The 17,646-nt window shown below is 44.1% G+C and overlaps 1 protein-coding gene across 1 annotated transcript; it reads right to left on the minus strand.

The window, feature by feature from the left end:
- Window positions 1–988: 988 nt before the first annotated feature.
- Window positions 989–17,646, minus strand: fez2b (fasciculation and elongation protein zeta 2b). The gene is made up of 8 exons (XM_063223222.1): window positions 17,285–17,646; window positions 15,602–15,710; window positions 13,036–13,152; window positions 9,647–9,800; window positions 6,455–6,816; window positions 2,381–2,456; window positions 2,067–2,132; window positions 989–1,886 (listed from the first exon to the last, which is right to left on the minus strand). The coding sequence occupies exons 1-8, from the start codon at window positions 17,587–17,589 to the stop codon at window positions 1,870–1,872; spliced, it is 1,206 nt and encodes a 401-aa protein (XP_063079292.1). The 5' UTR covers window positions 17,590–17,646; the 3' UTR covers window positions 989–1,869.

Raw genomic sequence — 17,646 nt, forward strand, 5'->3', positions numbered from 1 at the left:
ATGCCACTTGGGAAATGTTAATTGTTATGCTCTTGGTCAGAAGAGAACTGAAATTCGATGATAATCAGGCTAACACCTCCCTGCCACTTGATCTGACCTGCTTGGACAGCATGCTGTCTGCAGTACACACAAGATAACAGACTGCTGTAACAGTTAAGTTTTGCAATCCACATGGATTTATCTCACTTCATTGGGGACATATTTGATACTTGCGCAGGGGGGAAATCTTATCACTTACAATATTGCTGTGTGTGAGTGTTACAACAATAAAGATGCGAAAACATTTTTTTTCTCATTCCACTGGGAACACAATTGAGGTTGGGCAGGGTGGGTGAGATATCTGCTATCTACATAACCAACCATCAATGCCAACACTGGCAACAGTAAAGTGTGGCATAAGAATAGGAGAAATTCAAGCTGTGGCTGGCTCTTAATGTACTCATGTATGCACACATGTGTATTCTATACCACTATGTCGGTGGTAGGTCCATTATTTGGTCAGATACTGGTTTGCCTTTACATTGTGTGTGAGCAGCTTTTGAGAGTTTGTATATGACGTAGGCCCGTTGGCCTTGGTTAGCCTTCAGTTGGCACCAGGCACCACTCTAGAATCAGGATAGAGGGCACTATTGAGCCTATTGCTGCTGGTGGCACCCGACCCGAGCTCTTACACTGTATCTGTGCATATTACAAGTACCAGTACAAGTAAATTATTTACAAGTACAAGTAACACATATGGCTAGCAGACAAACAGCTGACATGACACTGTACTTCACACACACATGAATTTTCTGAGTATTATTGTCTCCTTCTATCCCAAGAATATGCCCCATGGTGTTGCCACCAGTTAAGAAAATCAGGCTTAAAAAAAGTACATGCTTCATATAAAAAGGAGCAAGAAAGGTACGAAATTATTGCAAGATTGTTGTGCTTCATAGTGGATGATGCCTTTTTGCAGATGAGCACAGATTCCCTTTTTTTGTCAATGCAAAGTGTTTGCCACCCCAGCAGGGTGTAATAATGCCTTCGGACTGGAGGCTTGGGGTTTTCAACGTGCTACATGATAAGACGATGCCAACCAACATCATCTCACAGTGCTGCTCACTGGGCTGGAAGCCCTGTCTTTGCCCTTGGAGCTACCCTCATACTGTATTCCTGTATAATGCTCTCTGCACCAGGGCTGGAAATGCAACACCATAAAAACGCTGAACCTTCACCTGCCACTGACAAAGAAATGGTAAAAATCCCCTTATTGTCTAAAACTGACCATCAACTTAATTTTTACGAGAGTTTTTAGCTTGAGGCTGCTGGCAACTGCCATCCCTGTTGTTCTAGACATCAGACCCAGACCTACTAATGCCAACCAAGCTTTTGTCCAATGAAATACCACTATACCAACCAAGGTGAATCGTCCCCTAGCTGGATTGAGTGCTACGTACGGGCACCATGTACGTCATTTCCACATGGCTTTCTCAATGGCGGCACTAGGAAAGGGGACTGTGTAAACTCAACTGGCCACGTCCAGCCTTGACGATCACATGACACATGGGAGTAATACTGCTGACTGGCGATATGCAACACTAAAATATTACGATCTCACATGCATTAAAAAAAACCCTAACAAACGAACATTTGATATCAAAATATAACAGTTAGGGTGACAATTGAAATATGTTATAGAATTTAAAAAATAAAAAAAACACTAAAAAATAAACCAAAAATAAAATAAAAATCACGATGTAGCATAACTACATATTTGAAACCACAGGGCCTGAAGTTTGAAATGAGGCCTGTGGAGGGAGGACACCTGTGGTTGACTTGACTGCATTGCTGGCTCCAGCCGGAAGGTTCCGCCACTCTCTCAGAGAACTAGGAGGGACACAACACTGCGAAGAGAAGAGGGACGGGAAGAGGTTCAAGTCAAGCTCAGTCGCCCACACTTCTATAGCCAGACAAATGAAACGCAGCTCTGATACACTATTCGAGAGTAAAAGACAAAACCCCTTGAACTAGGTGAAAAACTGCTTTGTCACTTCACGACCCTGATGTGCCCTGGAGAAGCATACCTTTTAGGATGTACTCGGTCAGAAGGCTGGGGACTTTGTCACTGTCATCCTTCATGGCATTCAGTACTGAAGATGAGCAGCAAAAAACAATAGTTACACCACTGTACACCGTTCTCACTGTAAAAATAACACTGTTGCATTTCAATGGGGGTAATTCTACAAAGCTTCCATAGAGTGTCATTTGAAAAACAAAATCATAATGATATTTTTCTTTTTGACTGTAATAAAGTTCAGAAGCTGTGCTAATGCACAGTTAAAAGTGGATGTCCTCAAGGTGTATAGAAGCCTTTGGTGACAAAAAAAGATTACTTTACTTTTAGTGAGAAACTGAAGGTCTTCCACTGATGGCGGCCCATTCTTCTGTTCATAGGGAATTACTGTGGTAAGATACTGTGGAAAATGACACAAAGGGGAAAGACAAGAAGCCGTCATGGTTGGTACAGTATATCTGAAAATACTATATTTCCTCAAATAATACAGAAGCTGCAATAATTTGAATCAGGCTATTAATAAGGGCAGCCTGCATGAGCTTTTAGGAGCTTTTCAAGGAGCTTTTAATGCAAAAATGCTCCATTTGTGACGGAGCCCTGAGGAAGGTCAGCAGAGCGAAAGCTTGGCTGATTAAAAAGAACACAAAGAGGTTTTGCCCTGATGAAGATTGATTGTAGTCGAAACGCGTAGGCGTTATCCATTAAAATAAAGGATTTTAAACTTTTTTCACTAAGATCCGTGTGCCTCGGATCATTCTGACTACCACTTTCAACAAGGAACCTTCTTTTTGGACCTTCACATTTTGCAGATAGTCACAAGCCAATTACTGAAGTTATCATGTCCTTTCTGAAGAGCACCTGATTCTTTTACAAACAATTGACCCAACGCAGCACTCTCCTTTTCCTCTTTTTAGAACACAAAGAGGATTTACTGTAAGTGTGCAGACATTTTTATTTCTAAATGCAAAAAGAAAAAGAAAACATCCATATTTGCCATAGATGAAGAGACACTGGTTGTGATGCAGGCTACTAAAAGAGGCAGGCTTTTATTTATTAAAGAATGTTGCAGACCAGGTTAGTAAAAGAACGGGGCTACTGTTAGGGGCCCAGGCTATACATTGAGGAAATGTGACACATACAATCAGTTCATGCACAGTGTGGCCCATGCAGGGATAACAGAGACATAAACAAACAGATTAACAAAGAAAAGGAACAGAAGAAAGATATTGTAGCCAGCTGTTAAAGCATCAAGACCAACTTGATAAAGAGAACTCTTGACTTCTCAGAACTAGGGTGACTTCTCTGAACTGCTTGACGTTGAATTGACAGCAAGAGAGAGGGAGAGAGAGAGACTGGATGACCTAACAAAATCAAACAGCATGTGCTGAGAAGCTGGATGGCAGCACCAGCACCTTCAAACAAACGGGGAAAAAAACCTCAATCTCAAACTCTCAATCTTCATCACCGTTCAGACACCCAGAGGCAGAAATGTAATGAGACATATGATGGTGACCAAAGTACTGTGCAATGACATTCTTTCCATGTGTGACTCGCCTTAACCAGCACAAATACTACCTCACAGTTTAGAGGTTCACTCGCCCTGTCTCATCTACTAAATGTTGATTTTATTCAAATAACGTCCATGCTGTTTCTTGATATATTTAAAGTAATGGGTGCCGAAAGGCAGACTATTAAAAAGCTGTGGTGGTGACGTGAAGAGTTGTGCATTAGCAAACTGAATGAGCTGGCAGCTGGCAGAACTGATGCAGGGGATAAAAAAAGGAAGTAGTTGATGATTGGTCGAGGAGACGTAGAGGTGCACTGTGATAGGTCAGTGTGAGGTACGTTACCCTTTAGGCTGCAGTAATTGGATGTCTATGACAGATGATTTTGTGACAGAGCTTTGGGTGGTGGCTGATTTTTATTTTGGCAGGGCAGTCTGCTGGATGATCTAAAGCAGATGTCTGAGGAAGCAAATGGAAAAGTACCAAAACGAAATGAGGCAAAAGACAGGACTGATGGTGGAGGAGGAGGAGGAGGAAGAGATACAATGAGTAACCGCCATTCATATAGCAGCTGTTAACTGCATATTATCATTCATGCAACCAAACACTTTCATTTTTGATCCATGCAATAGGCTGCTGAAGTCATCCATATCAACCATGACATGTTCTTAAGGAAATTAGCAACAATTCCAGATTCCGAAAGTAAAAACCCTGCCACCACAAATGTTATCCAACAAGCTTGGAGTCAGCATATCATATTGAGGATTCAAGAACTGTGTTAGAACTCAAATCACCTGTGTTAGAAGAAACATGTGACAGGGTTTTTTTTTTACTTTAAGAGTACTTACTTTTAGATCAAAACCTTTGATATAAATATGGCTAAGTCCATATGAAAAAAAATTAATGCGAGTGGTCTGAATTTGAATTGCCAATTGAGAAGCTGTGTTAAAAAACAGCTCAGACAAGTGAGAAGCTTTCTAGAAACTTTCAAGTAAAACTCAAGACAATTGCTTGTCCCTAAGAACACACATCCCCTACCGCAGGCAATTTGCACTGCCGTTTTTACTGGCAATGGTGCGATGAATATGAGATGCTTTTAGCAACCTAAAAAATTGCGACACAAAAGGTACTTAAGTGGTGGAGAGCGGCAGAGGGATGGCGCGATGAAGAAGTAAGCAAGAGAGTGGATGAGTGAAAGGATGGATGGGGGGGGATGCAGAAGTCACTGGGGATAGTGGAGGAAGGAAGGAAGGATGGATGGGTGAAGCATGCCGTTAAGAGGAGGTGGAGAAGAGGGCACCTGTTTGTCCCCTCCTGAGCCTCTGAACGTGTGACGCAGGCCGCTCTGAATGGCGGAGGAGAGGCCCTCCATACTGAAACGCTACAGTGACAAGCAGCAGCAGGAAGAAGACAAGAAAGAGAGAGAGAGAGAAAGAGAAAGAAATGAAGAAAAGAGAAGTGAAGACAGCAGTATGAGAGAGACAGGCAGCAGCACACAGTCGCAGGCTGATGACGAGAGCGAGAGAGAGAGAGAGAGAGAGAGAGAGAGAGAGAAGTGAAAACAGCCGTACGAGAGACAGCAGGTGCAAACAGTCGCATGAAGATGACAAGAAAGTCAGAGAGTAAGAAAGAGAGGGGAAGAATGGAGTAAGAGAGAGAACATGGGAGAGATTGGCCCTCCACAGTGAACTGACAGGAGACTGAGAGAAAGAAAGAAGTGAAGACAGCGATAAAAAAGACAGACAGAGGGAGGGATAGACCATAGATAGATTGAGATGGAGGATACAGTATGACAGAGAGAAAGAATGGAAGAGAGGGGAAAAAAAAGAATTCGGGAGGATGCCAGTGGGCAGCATTACATAGAATGAGTAGGGATGCACCGATACCACTTTTTTGAAAACCGATACAAGTACGAGTACATTAATGTGTGTACTTGCTGATACCGAGTACCGATACCAATACCTTTTACCACCAAAATACAATGAAAATAAATGCATGGCCTTGTTTTTTTCCACCTGTGATATTTGTATTGTCCATTTCCATGTAGATTTAAATGTTATTAAATGTATGAGGTGGCACTTTTTTCCCATGCTGCTTTCAAGTCCACAGAACGTGACAAGATTTTGCATTGTTTTGTGTAATAGCAGTATCGTTCCTGGTATCGGCAAGTGCTTGACGAGTACAAGTACGAGTATAATGAGCAGTATCGGCAGCCGATACCGATACCAGTATCGGTATCGGTGCATCTCTAAGAATGAGAGAGAAATAATTTGCAGTGATCAACTGCTGACTTCAGGAAGAGATAGAGAAAGACAGAGAGAGACGGAGACAGAGGCCGAGAGAGAAGGGAGGAAGAGTGAGAATCAAAACAATTCATAGAAAGAGTGAGAGAGTTGTGAATTAGTGATAGAGAGCATGACATAGATTGTGTGAGCAAGCAAGTGATTGAATGTCAAAGTGAGTGAGTGAGTGAGTGAGTGAGTGAATGAGTGAGCGAGCGAGCGAGCAATTGTGAAAGTGAGCACCTGAGTGAGTAAATGAGTGAATGCACAAGTGATTGAGTGATATGCAAGCTAAAGTGTGTCTGCGATAAGACAATTTGACTTTAAAACGGTGTGTGCAGTGCACGTACATGTGTGTGTCTGTGTGTGTGTGTGTGTGTGTGTGTGTGTGTGTGTGCGTGTGTGTGTGTGTGTGTGTGTACACACGCGCATGTGTTCTCCTTCAATGTGCCGGGTATGCGTCTCACCGTGCCCGGTACGTGCGTCCTCTCCCCTCTCCCTTGCTGTAGGCTGGGGCTGCGGATCTTGTATGCATTTACTAGTGTGTGTGTGTGTGTGTGTGTGTGTGTGTGTGTGTGTGTGTGTGTGTGTGTGTGTGTGTGTGTTCTCACCGTGCCCGGTACGTGCGTCCTCTCCCCCCTGCCCTGCTGTAGGCTGGGGCTGCGGATCTTGTATGTATTTACTGACGTGTGTGTGCTTACCGTGCCCGGTACGTGCGTCCTCTCCCCCCTGCCCTGCTGTAGGCTGGGGCTGCGGATCTTGCCTCCGCGCCGCTTCAGCAGCTGCCGGTGCTCCTTCTGCCGGTTCTGCACGGTGATGAGCAGCGAGATGAAGCGGTTCTTCACCTCCTTCTCGAAGTCCAGCTCGTCGCGCAGCGCCAGCTGCTGCACCAGCTCCTCCGACAGTCCCCGGATCAGACCCTCCACGCCCGCCAGACGCTCGCTCAGCTCCGACATAGACAGGCCTCGCAGGCCTGGGGACAGACACAGTACAGAGAGGGAAGTAGGTTATTATTTAGTGTTGCACCGATACCATTTTTTGGCCCCGATACCGATACCCGATACCTGGCTGTGCAATATCGGTCGATACCGATACCATACCGATACCATACCGATACCACCCTATATGAAATGTATATATATGAAGGGCTGTAGTGCATGCTACTTGGATGTAAAATCATTGCATGGCTTTGTCAGCAAAACTTCTTATACTTTTTAAATACCTCTATGAAATAACTATTTTCAAGGCTGTTTAAGTGTCATACAAGCACCTGTAAATGGTATCGGTGCCCTATTTGTTGGTACTCGCCGATACCGATACCACCATTTTAGTGCCGATCCACCGACACTGGTATCGGTATCGGTGCATCTCTATTATTATTACCATTATTATTATATTACACTTGCTTGGTGCTTTATTACGCACACATACACACATACTTTGCAATAAACATATATTTAGTACAGTAGTAAGCCTTCCATAGAGCACTGGTCTTTAGATCAGAGGGTTGCAGGTTCAAATCCCACCCTTACCAGCAGCACCTGGCTTCATCCATGGCTGAAGTGCCCTTGAGCAAGGCACCCAACCCCACATTGCTCCAGAGCCGGCAACCAATACCCTGTACCGAAATTAGGACTGCACGATTATGGAAAAAAATCATAATCACAATTATTTTGGTCAAAATCATAATCACGCTTATTAATCACGATTATTGATTTTTGCAGATTTTTTTGGAAATTATAACAAGATGAAATATAACCAAGAATGAATTACATACAGGATGAGCAAAATAAAATGAATTGTAATAATTATGTAAAGGCAATAGCATGAAACTTAAGTGGACAGATTTCTGGCCAGAAACACCAGCCTGTCAGTATGTTCTTAAAAAGCGTCAGCTAAGTGTAGTGTACTCTAGGTAGTCTTGAAGGACTCTAGCGTGGCTTCCATTATTATAACAGTGTTACAGCAAAGTCTTTCTCATAGATAAGTCACAAAGAATCCATACAAGCACATACACATGCACACGTGCACACACTCAAGCCCCAGGTTCCAGAACAATATGAGTACGTTTGCTCGCACAACCCCAAACACAGATTGCACACACGTGCGCAAACAAAGATACGGTTCAGAATCGCAAACATTTTTAACAACACTTAATGATGTCGTGACATAAAACACACAGTGACAGGACAAATGCAACCACACGCACAAACAGGCCATAGAAATAGCTATGGCCTCCCCAACTCCAAAGGCAAACGCAGAAGTGATTCAGAAGCAAAGAGCTGAGCGTGATGCAGAACGACAGCGCATGTCACTTTGCCGGCAGCTCTAGCAGAAAGGTCTAACACACGCGCACACACACACACACACACACACACACACACACACACACACACACACACACACACACACACACACACACACACACACACACACACACACACACACACACACACACACACACCACACACACACACACACACACACACACACACACACACACACACACACACACACACACACACACACACACACACACTTCCCACATTACATGGACGTTGAATAAGATGCTATGGTATTACACACAGTCTTCCAATAGCACAGAGGGAAGGCGCATTGACTGTTAACAGGAATGCAGGGTGCCACCAACTCAAAACTTCTTTACAAAAACATGGAAAAGAGAACATACTGGTATTTAATCAACACACACACACAGACACAAAAAAAACTGCATTGTATAAATTATGAGCTATGCAGGCCATGCCATGTCTGTCCACAAACACACACACACACACACACACACACACACACACACACACACACACACGCACACACGCACACACGCACACACACTACAGCTGGGGGGCTTAGGGGGTGGTCTGCCCAGCCCACGGCATGGCACAGTCTTACATAATCTCTGATGATTTATGCGACTGGATGGCCAAGTACAGGGGCCATTATACAACAATGGGAGTTACGTAATAATTAGCATGGCCAACATTAAAGCTCAGCTCACTGCATTTGACCCCCCCCCAGATATGCAACAGCGAGACCTCAATCGAGAGTCATCATCATCGTCGTCGTCACCTCGCATAGTCTTCATGTGCCATAACCTTCATGGGGGGATGGGAAATCTCTATGAAGTCTATGGAGTGAGGGGGAGGTTGGGGAAGGGGCAAAGGTGACATCTTATATGTCCGTCTCCATGTAACCAAATATCACTAGTGTGTGTGCGTGCGTGTATTTGTGTGTGTCAGGAATTGACGCTAGCAACTGCCAACCGGCCAAAAATGGGTACAATTTGGCTGTGGCAAGTAATAAGTTAAGTCTCACTCACTACCCATGGAATGAAGGAAGGAATAATAATACTGACAACAAAACAGAGGCTAGTGGAAAGACTGACTGGCTAGTGGAAAGACTCAGGAAAATCACTAGCCCCATAGGGCGTAGAGCAAAAAAGTTAATGTCGAGCCCTGGAGTGTGTGTGTTAATGTAGATATCCAGCCAAGAGTAGATAGGTGTAAAGTATACCATTGATCTCTCTCTCTCTCTCTCTCTCTCTCTCTCTCTCTCTCTCTCTCTCTCTCTCTCTCTCTCTCTCTCTCTCTCTCTCTCTCTCTCTCTCTCTCTCTCTCTCTCTTTCTCTCTTTCTCTCTTTCTCTCTCTCTCTCTCTCTCTCTCTCTCTCTCTCTCTCTCTCTCACAGGCAAATACTCTCACAAGCATCTGTCTCCTCTGACTACGAGTGTGTGTGTGTGTGTTTTTCGCACACCGTCACAGACAAACACATACACACAAACATACTTTCTTCGTAGCTGCTGGTGGAGCTGGATCTGTGTAGCGTGTCCATCTGCTGGCAGAGCATGTTCATGTCTGTCTGAGACGGGCCCTCCTCCTCATCCTCATCTTCCTCGGGGTCAGGAGACTCCTGCATGATCTCCTCAATCTCCTCTATCACCTGCACGCACACACACACACACACACACACACACACACACACACACACACACACACACACACACACACAATACAATAGTTAGCAACAGCACAAATCAAATAATTGAACTGTATGATCGCCTAGATCCCCCAAACACACACACACACACACACAACACAAGCACACACAGATTCAGGCAGATACACAAACCTAAGGACAACAGTATAGCAACTACATAAAACACACAATTTAAAAATGTAATACACTGACACAGCCCTCCACAGCATTTTTCACTTTTCTAGAAATTACCCCGTCACTGTCCGTCACACACCCATATGCAACTCCCCCCTCCCCCCCATTGGCTGTTTTGCAGGTATGCCAGCCTCACCTATTCTTGTATTGTTTTCAGACCATACTTTGGGGACACTACTTTTAAATGAATAGAAATTGAACAGAGTTAATTGAGCTACAATGGGGCCGTATGGACACCCCAGCCTTAAAGGAGAAGTCCAGTTTTTTTAACATTAAGGCCATTTTCTGGGTGGTCTGCAATGTTTTAGTCCCCCTCACCGTTTATTTCATGTTTGCTGCAGTCTCTGTTATTTGGCTGATTTGGATTTGATCTCAACCAGCTTTAGAATGGCCGTCTATGAGCACCTACAACTCTGTTCTTAAAATCACCTTAAACATTTGTTTTCGAAAGTCTACAGCTCACAAAGTGGTTAGGGGTGTTCACTAGCAGTCCCTAACAAGTTTCAAGGCGAAATATGGCTTCTGTCATTTTTTATTTACCATTTTGTGAAAGAAAGTGAAAGTGAAACTCAATTTACAAATTGCTACATAAAACACAGATAAAACACGACAGATGCCATATTTTGCTACAGAAATTGTTAAGGAACACCAGTGAATACTGCTGAACACTTGGTGAGTTGCATATTCCTGAAAGCAAATGTTAAAGGTGATTTTAAGAACAGAGTTGCAGGTGCCCATAGACGGCCATTCTAAAGCTGGTTGAGATCAAATCCAAATCAGCCAAATAACAGAGACTGCAGCAAACATGAAATAAACGGCGAGGGGGACATTGCAGACCACTCAGAAAATGGCCTTAATGTTAAAAAAACTGGACTTCTCCTTTAATAGAGGGGTAGCAAGAACCTCCTCACAGCAAAACTCACGGTATGACTGATAGCGTCTTTCAGCTATCTTTCGTCTTAGAAAACAACAAGAAAAGAGTCCTACTGTGTGGACACTGAAGTCTGAAGGATGTCTGAGCCTGGATTTCGGAAGGGTGCTATGACGCAAGGGTGACTATGATGACCAAAACGTCAGTTTTTACACAATAAATGGTTTGTCTGTAGCTTTAATGGTGTTGCACTGTTCGTTTCCTGCAAGTGTTGTTTCCTAGCAGAGAATGACTGTTGTGAAAATGGCACCCAATTAGAGTGCAAAGTAGCAGGTCCTGGACCGTCCAGCTGCACTACTGTGTACAAAACTCATTCAGGGTGTCTACAGGTGTGGCCCAGTGAAAATTAAGACATTTTTAAAGGGATACTGTGCCCTTTCTGGAAATAAGCTCGTTTATGTTGCTTAAAAACAGTGGAATCCAGGACTACATCAATCAGGCTGGTCCGCCTCATATAGACTAGGCCAGAGAAAATTGGAGCACTCAAATAGTTTTTTTTTTTTTTTGTATTTTGGAGGAAACATGACAACAATGACTAATGTTTCGATGCGGTTTGTCTGCTTCGGGGTCTTAATTTTAGGACCATAATAAAACACAAAAAAGTGCAAGAGAGTCCTTGTGCACAAGCCCTCAGTAATGCAGGTGCAGGTGTGAGGCAGGAGAAGGTGAATCAATGAACAAAATTCAAGAGACACCGCACACTGCTTACTTTTCTTTACTTTATTTCTCGGAGCGAACAACGCGTTTCGCCCAATGCGTCATCAGGTTTGCATTGGGCGAAACGCGTTGTTCGCTCCGAGAAATAAAGTAAAGAAAAGTAAGCAGTGTGCGGTGTCTCCTGAATTTTGTTCATGAAAACACAAAAAAGTATTTGAGTGCTCCAGCCTTCTATGTCCAAGTAGTCATTTTGAGGTGGATCAGCCTGACTGAATGAACTTACATTGCTGTGTATAATGTAATAACACATCGCCGTAGACCAGCAAGAACGCATGTGGGGGAGAATGTTGCATTTCACCATTTCATGTCGAAATATTTCTGATTTCAACATCTGATGTTGAAATGCAATTTCAACCTTCTGTGAAATGCTTAACTGCCGATAATCTGCTGTTGAGGAACGTGTCTGTCCCTTAAACCAGCCCTGTGTCTCAATCCACACACTTGTGCACTTTGGGGACTGTGTTTCAGTGCCTAGGGCGCTCACGCTGAAACTTTCGGTTAAGTCAGTGCACTGAAAGCGCCCGGATGATCCCCTAACAATGGCAGAAAACACAGTGCTTGAATGATGGACACTGCAAGCACTAAACGTCCGCCATGTTGACAATGAAACAGAGGAAACGTGGCGTTCAATTCAGTAGAAGAGTTAGGATAACAGTCTCCTAATTCTGTAAGTAATGTTGCTGAGACACCAGCCTTTTCATGCCGAGCGGATAGTTGCCCTTTGGGGTGAAGGAGATGTAAATACAAGCAAGAGACGCAGTGCATTGTAAACAGTAGCCATACCGATATTTTGGCGAGCTAATGCCATGCTCCGCCGTCACTTCCAGCGAGGGCACAGTGCATAGTGCTCAAAATTTTCCACGACACTATGCACTGAAGACCTCAGCACTAACTGTCAGTGCACTGACACAAGTGCGTGGATTGAGACATAGGGCAGGACTGAGGGAATCTGGCCAAAGTCTTTAACTACTTGGTCTTAACCATGTCGACACCTGCCCCTGTACCTATGATCTATGGGCAGTCATGGGTGAGCGGTTAGGGCGTCAGACTTGCATCCCAGAGGTTGCCGGTTCGACTCCCGACCCGCCAAGTTGGTGGGGGGAGTAATCAACCAGTGCTCTCCCCCATCCTCCTCCATGACTGAGGTACCCTGAGCATGGTACCATCCCACCGCACTGCTCCCCATGCGGCGCCACTGAGGGCTGCCCCCTTGCACGGGTGAGGCATAAATGCAATTTCGTTGTGTGCAGTGTGCAGTGTTCACTTGTGTGCTGTGGAGTGCTGTGTCACAATGACAATGGGAGTTGGAGTTTCCCAATGGGCTTTCACTTTCTTTCATCTCAAGGCTGGTCTCACCTGCTCGGCAGTGAAGAGCGGCTCATCGCTGACACAGGACACGATGATGGAGTGCATGTCCATCTGCTCCCTCAGCTCCTCGTCGTCCGACAGATCCAGAGAGGAGTTGTCCTCTTTCTGATGGGATGACACATCAAGTCAAGTCAAGTCAAGTCCAGTCAAGTCTAGGCCTGGGTATTGATTGACAATTTTCGGTTCCGGTTCCATATCCGGTTCCTTCGTTTCGGTTCCGGTACCAGAACGGTTCCATTTTCGGTTCCTAGAAACCCTGAATTAAACCTGCAGTTACCCAAAGTGGCCAGTAGATGGCGTAACGGGTCTGTAAATCATGAGTTTCCCTGCCTGCCACAAGGCGGCGCTCATCGTGACTTAAGCAATGGCGGGTTAAAGGCATTTAATTCTATACAGCATTCTTGAATAGGCCTAATTGCATGCTGCAAGTTGTCCTCTCGGCATGGCTTGGCAAGTATAATAAACGGTTTTGATACTGATAAATGTACTCATGTCTGATTAAAATTGTTCTGCTGTACGGTGCAACTTCACTTCTGGTACCAATCCTATGTCAAGCGTGCCTGACATGATTTTTTAATGTAGCCTACGCTACCCAGTCTGTCGACAGCTGGGGCTTTTCTACTAGGTTCTGCAGAACTGTTCTAACACAACTAGGCTTCATAAATATTCATGAAACTTGACGGGGGCTCGATGGTGCTGTCTCGCACGCATTTCCATACAGGGACTAGAACTGGGCCGTATGATCAGCTGCTGCAAGTAGCCGCGACAACACTGTGCTTTCACGCCATGGTGAATCTAAGCTAAAGAGTCCTAATCTAAACGATATATAGGCCTAAATATATATATATAACCAGCGATCTCCTTCTCCTACAGACATGTGTTAGGGCTTGTTCGAAAGCTGCGAATCTTAGCTTTTTATAGTTTTTTACGGCACGTTTTTATGTTCTTTCATTCAAAAGTTATTGAACTGTAAGCGGCCGCTGTTGCAAGTGAAAAAATAGCGCTTTCCAACCATTTTTTTATCTCGTCATTTTTTTCCTAACAGCCAGCGATCTCCTTAACCTAGACCTACAGACATGTGTTAGGGCTTGTTCGAAAGCTGAGATTCTTAGCTTTTTACAGTTTTTTACGGAACGTTTTTATGTTCTTTCATTCAAAAGTTATTAAACTGTAAGCGGCCGCTGTTGCAAGTGAAAAAATAGCGCTTTCCAAACATTTTTTTTAATCTCGTAATTTTTTCCCTAACAGCCAGCGATCTCCTTAACCTAGACCTACAGACATGTGTTAGGGCTTGTTCGAAAGCTGAGCTTCTTACAGTTTTTTACGGAACGTTTTTATGTTCATTCAATCCACAGTTATGTAACCTTAAGCGGCCGCTACTTCAAGTAAACAATGGCGTTATTCTCCAGCCGGATTGAGGGGAAATCTTTTTTGTCGCTGTTCTTTGTTCCCTCGAATTAAACCGACAATCTAAATACATTTGTAGCCTACGTCTCCAACACAAGACCAGTTCTTTCTAAGTTAGCTCTTTTCATGGAAAAACATGTTTCCAAGGAGTCAGAGACATCTTCCTGAAGAGTCGAGGTCATGGTTGAGGTTGACGGTATTGCAGCAAGCATATTTGAGGTTGACTGTGTTGCCGTTGTAAAGATGCTGCAACTCTCTGCACGCAAGTTAATGGAATGCAAGAGCAGGTGTTTGAACAGGTTAGATGTATTGCCATTCTTGCATGATAGCCTAGTTTATCGCAGATATTGCAGCGCGCTCCTTCCTTATCTACTTTCCTGAAATAGGCCTATAGCCACGCTTTCGACGGCATGTTTTTGTTTCTCAATAGTACAATCAGCTGGTTGAATATCAGCTGTCTTATCAATCGTTTAAATGAGGTGCGAAACGGGAAGAGGAGGAGCGTGGTCAGTTTGTGACACTTGTGATTGGCTGAAATGGCCGCGTGCTTAAACACACATTTGATGGCTCTGACAGTCAGACTTCAGGAACCGAAACGTGGAACCGACAGACAAGGCACGTTTCGATGCCAAGTAGAACCTAGCTTTTAATTCGGTTCCATCAAAGAATTGAATTTCGGTACCCAGTCCAGTCAAGTCGGTTTTATTGTCAATTTCTTTACATGCGCTCATACAAATAATTGAAATTACGTTTCCTACTTTCCCATATAGACAGACATAGACTCTAGACATGGACATAGACAATTAGACATAGACAGTATACATACATTACACCAAGAGTACCTATACACATAGCACAGACACACTACAGTCAATGTTCAATATCGTCTCATTTTGCCTGATGAAGGCCTAAAAGTCAAAACGTTGCACTATTTTACTTAAAACAGCAAAAAGTCATGCAGCGTCATGGACTTTTTTCACTTTTATTGGGTATTTCCTGATAAGAAACACAATTTTTAAGTCTTAGTAACATTACTTGACAAGATTGGCCACAGAGTTCTGAAGTGTATGATCACCTGCAGACTTTGTCCACCATTCCTCTCACCTCAGCCATGAGAACGTTTTTTTACAGGACATCTTGGACTTACCCTTAGCTCTTTCAGGTCCAGGGTGGGCAGGTGAAGTGCGCGCGTGTGAGAGGTCTTCCAGTCCACCGGCATCACGTTACCATAGTTATCAGTCAGTGCATTCCAGATTCTACAAGAGGCAGAAAGGAGTGAAAAATGTTCTCAAACAGGTGAATGAAGGATGCTAAACAAGACAAAGCGCAATGGTGTCAGAGTAGCTGCCTGCCACTTCAATTTTCAATTTTAGCCCTTAGAGTACAGGGACATGGTCTCTGATCGTAACTTTTTTTTTACGGCATAGCTGTATGCAATACTGCATTTCACCTTATTCTTTAGGCAAGCATCTGAAACCTTTTATTGCTACTTAAAGCACTGCTCCAATGGCATGGTTATCCGGTGTGGCACTAGTTAAAATACTTATGCCTCTTTTCCACTGCAGGTTTTCTAGTAGGCCTACAGGTCGACTAAGCGGGAGTCGGCCACCACTTTTTACTTTTCGAATAGGTGAACTCTAACCTGTACTCTTGAAGTGCGAAGACTACAGCATAGTCCTGGCCTTAGTGCATCCACAGATTAAATAAATCACTTCTGACTTCTGCCTTCAGAACAATTATAATCTGCATTTTCATCAGTGACTGTGGGGTCAGAATGGTCCAGGCGAGGCTGGCGCTCGTTACTGCAAGGGCTCCAAGCAAGGCTCATCATTGAGGCAGTACAGTACAGTGCAGTCAAGCGCACACATAGCATCTCTCAGCCTCACTGCTCTCACCCTTCCATCCACTCAGCCACCCACTCATTGCCATCATCTCGCCATCCTGTATTCCCTCTCTGGTAAGGCAGGGCAGAGGCCATTTCCATCCTTCTGATCACCAGCTTAACCCAACATGACATCTCTATAATACTATGATTAGAAGAACAGACTAACAAATCGCCCTACAAACATACCGGTTATCGGCCATCTACCATCACACAGGTATGGCGTGAGTGATTATAAAGGCACACAACGGAAGCAAAACCCAAGATGTGTAACTTCAACATTGGTGTCCTCCAGCATGGCTGGTGTAATTCAGATTATAATTCATGATTGACATCTCTTGTCAGTTCTTGAGACAGTACCAAAGCGTTTTAGGTGCCATAGCACAGACTTCGACAGTACCTCTGAGATAATAAAAACAACACCTACAGCTGACCAGTTCTATACAGCTGTGGTCTACAAGTGATGGGCGACATATTTCTGTCATGTGGTCAACATGTGTTAGTTAAAGCAGGGATCTTTGTCGAACAGCACGAGGTGACAGGTTTTGTATAATGACGGTATACACAACTCATTGGTTTTGGCAAGAACTTTAGGTCTTGTTGGCTAGTCACCTTGCTATCGCACCACAACACCACGAAGTGCCACTGCAAACTAGCTAACCAGTTAGCCAAGGTTGCTACCATTAGCTGCCTACGACCTCCGAGACTAGTAAACAAAGCGTTGCTGGTGGTCAACGTTTAGAAGTCACCAAGAGAGAAACCACGTCTAATTCTCTAGGTATTTTCTTTCTCTAGTTCTACGCAACATAGTGCAAATGGCGTGCATCATACAACATCAGGGATAAGCTCCTCACTGACTAGGCTAGCAAGCTAACGGTGCATTAGCTGATGTTTGGGCAATCAAACATGGGCATTTAATAGCAGATTTGAATGCCATAGGCCACATACCCGTCGTCCTTGAGGAAGTTGTCCTCTGTAATGGGCATCACTGGAGCGATGTTTTCTGCCTTTGTGTTATAATTCCGAAAACACATATTCAGTTTCTCGTCAAAATCGTTTACAAGGTCCTCCATAGACTTGAAGCTGCATATCTCCCCTGAGAAGCTGTTGTCAAAATCTGAAAAGTCCTCGAATCCCGTCGAATCGCCCACATTGGAGTTTATCTGATCCAACTGATTTGGCCATTCAGATGTTGGCCTGAATTCGTTGAAGTCCTGCCAGTCCTCGTCGAAATGTGCCAACGGGGCAGCCATCGCTGTTTACGGGACGAGGAGAGACTCTGAAGTTCGCGCATGGGAGACAGACGCTTT

Source organism: Engraulis encrasicolus, chromosome 18 (assembly GCF_034702125.1).
Source record: "Engraulis encrasicolus isolate BLACKSEA-1 chromosome 18, IST_EnEncr_1.0, whole genome shotgun sequence".
NCBI lineage: Eukaryota > Metazoa > Chordata > Actinopteri > Clupeiformes > Engraulidae > Engraulis > Engraulis encrasicolus.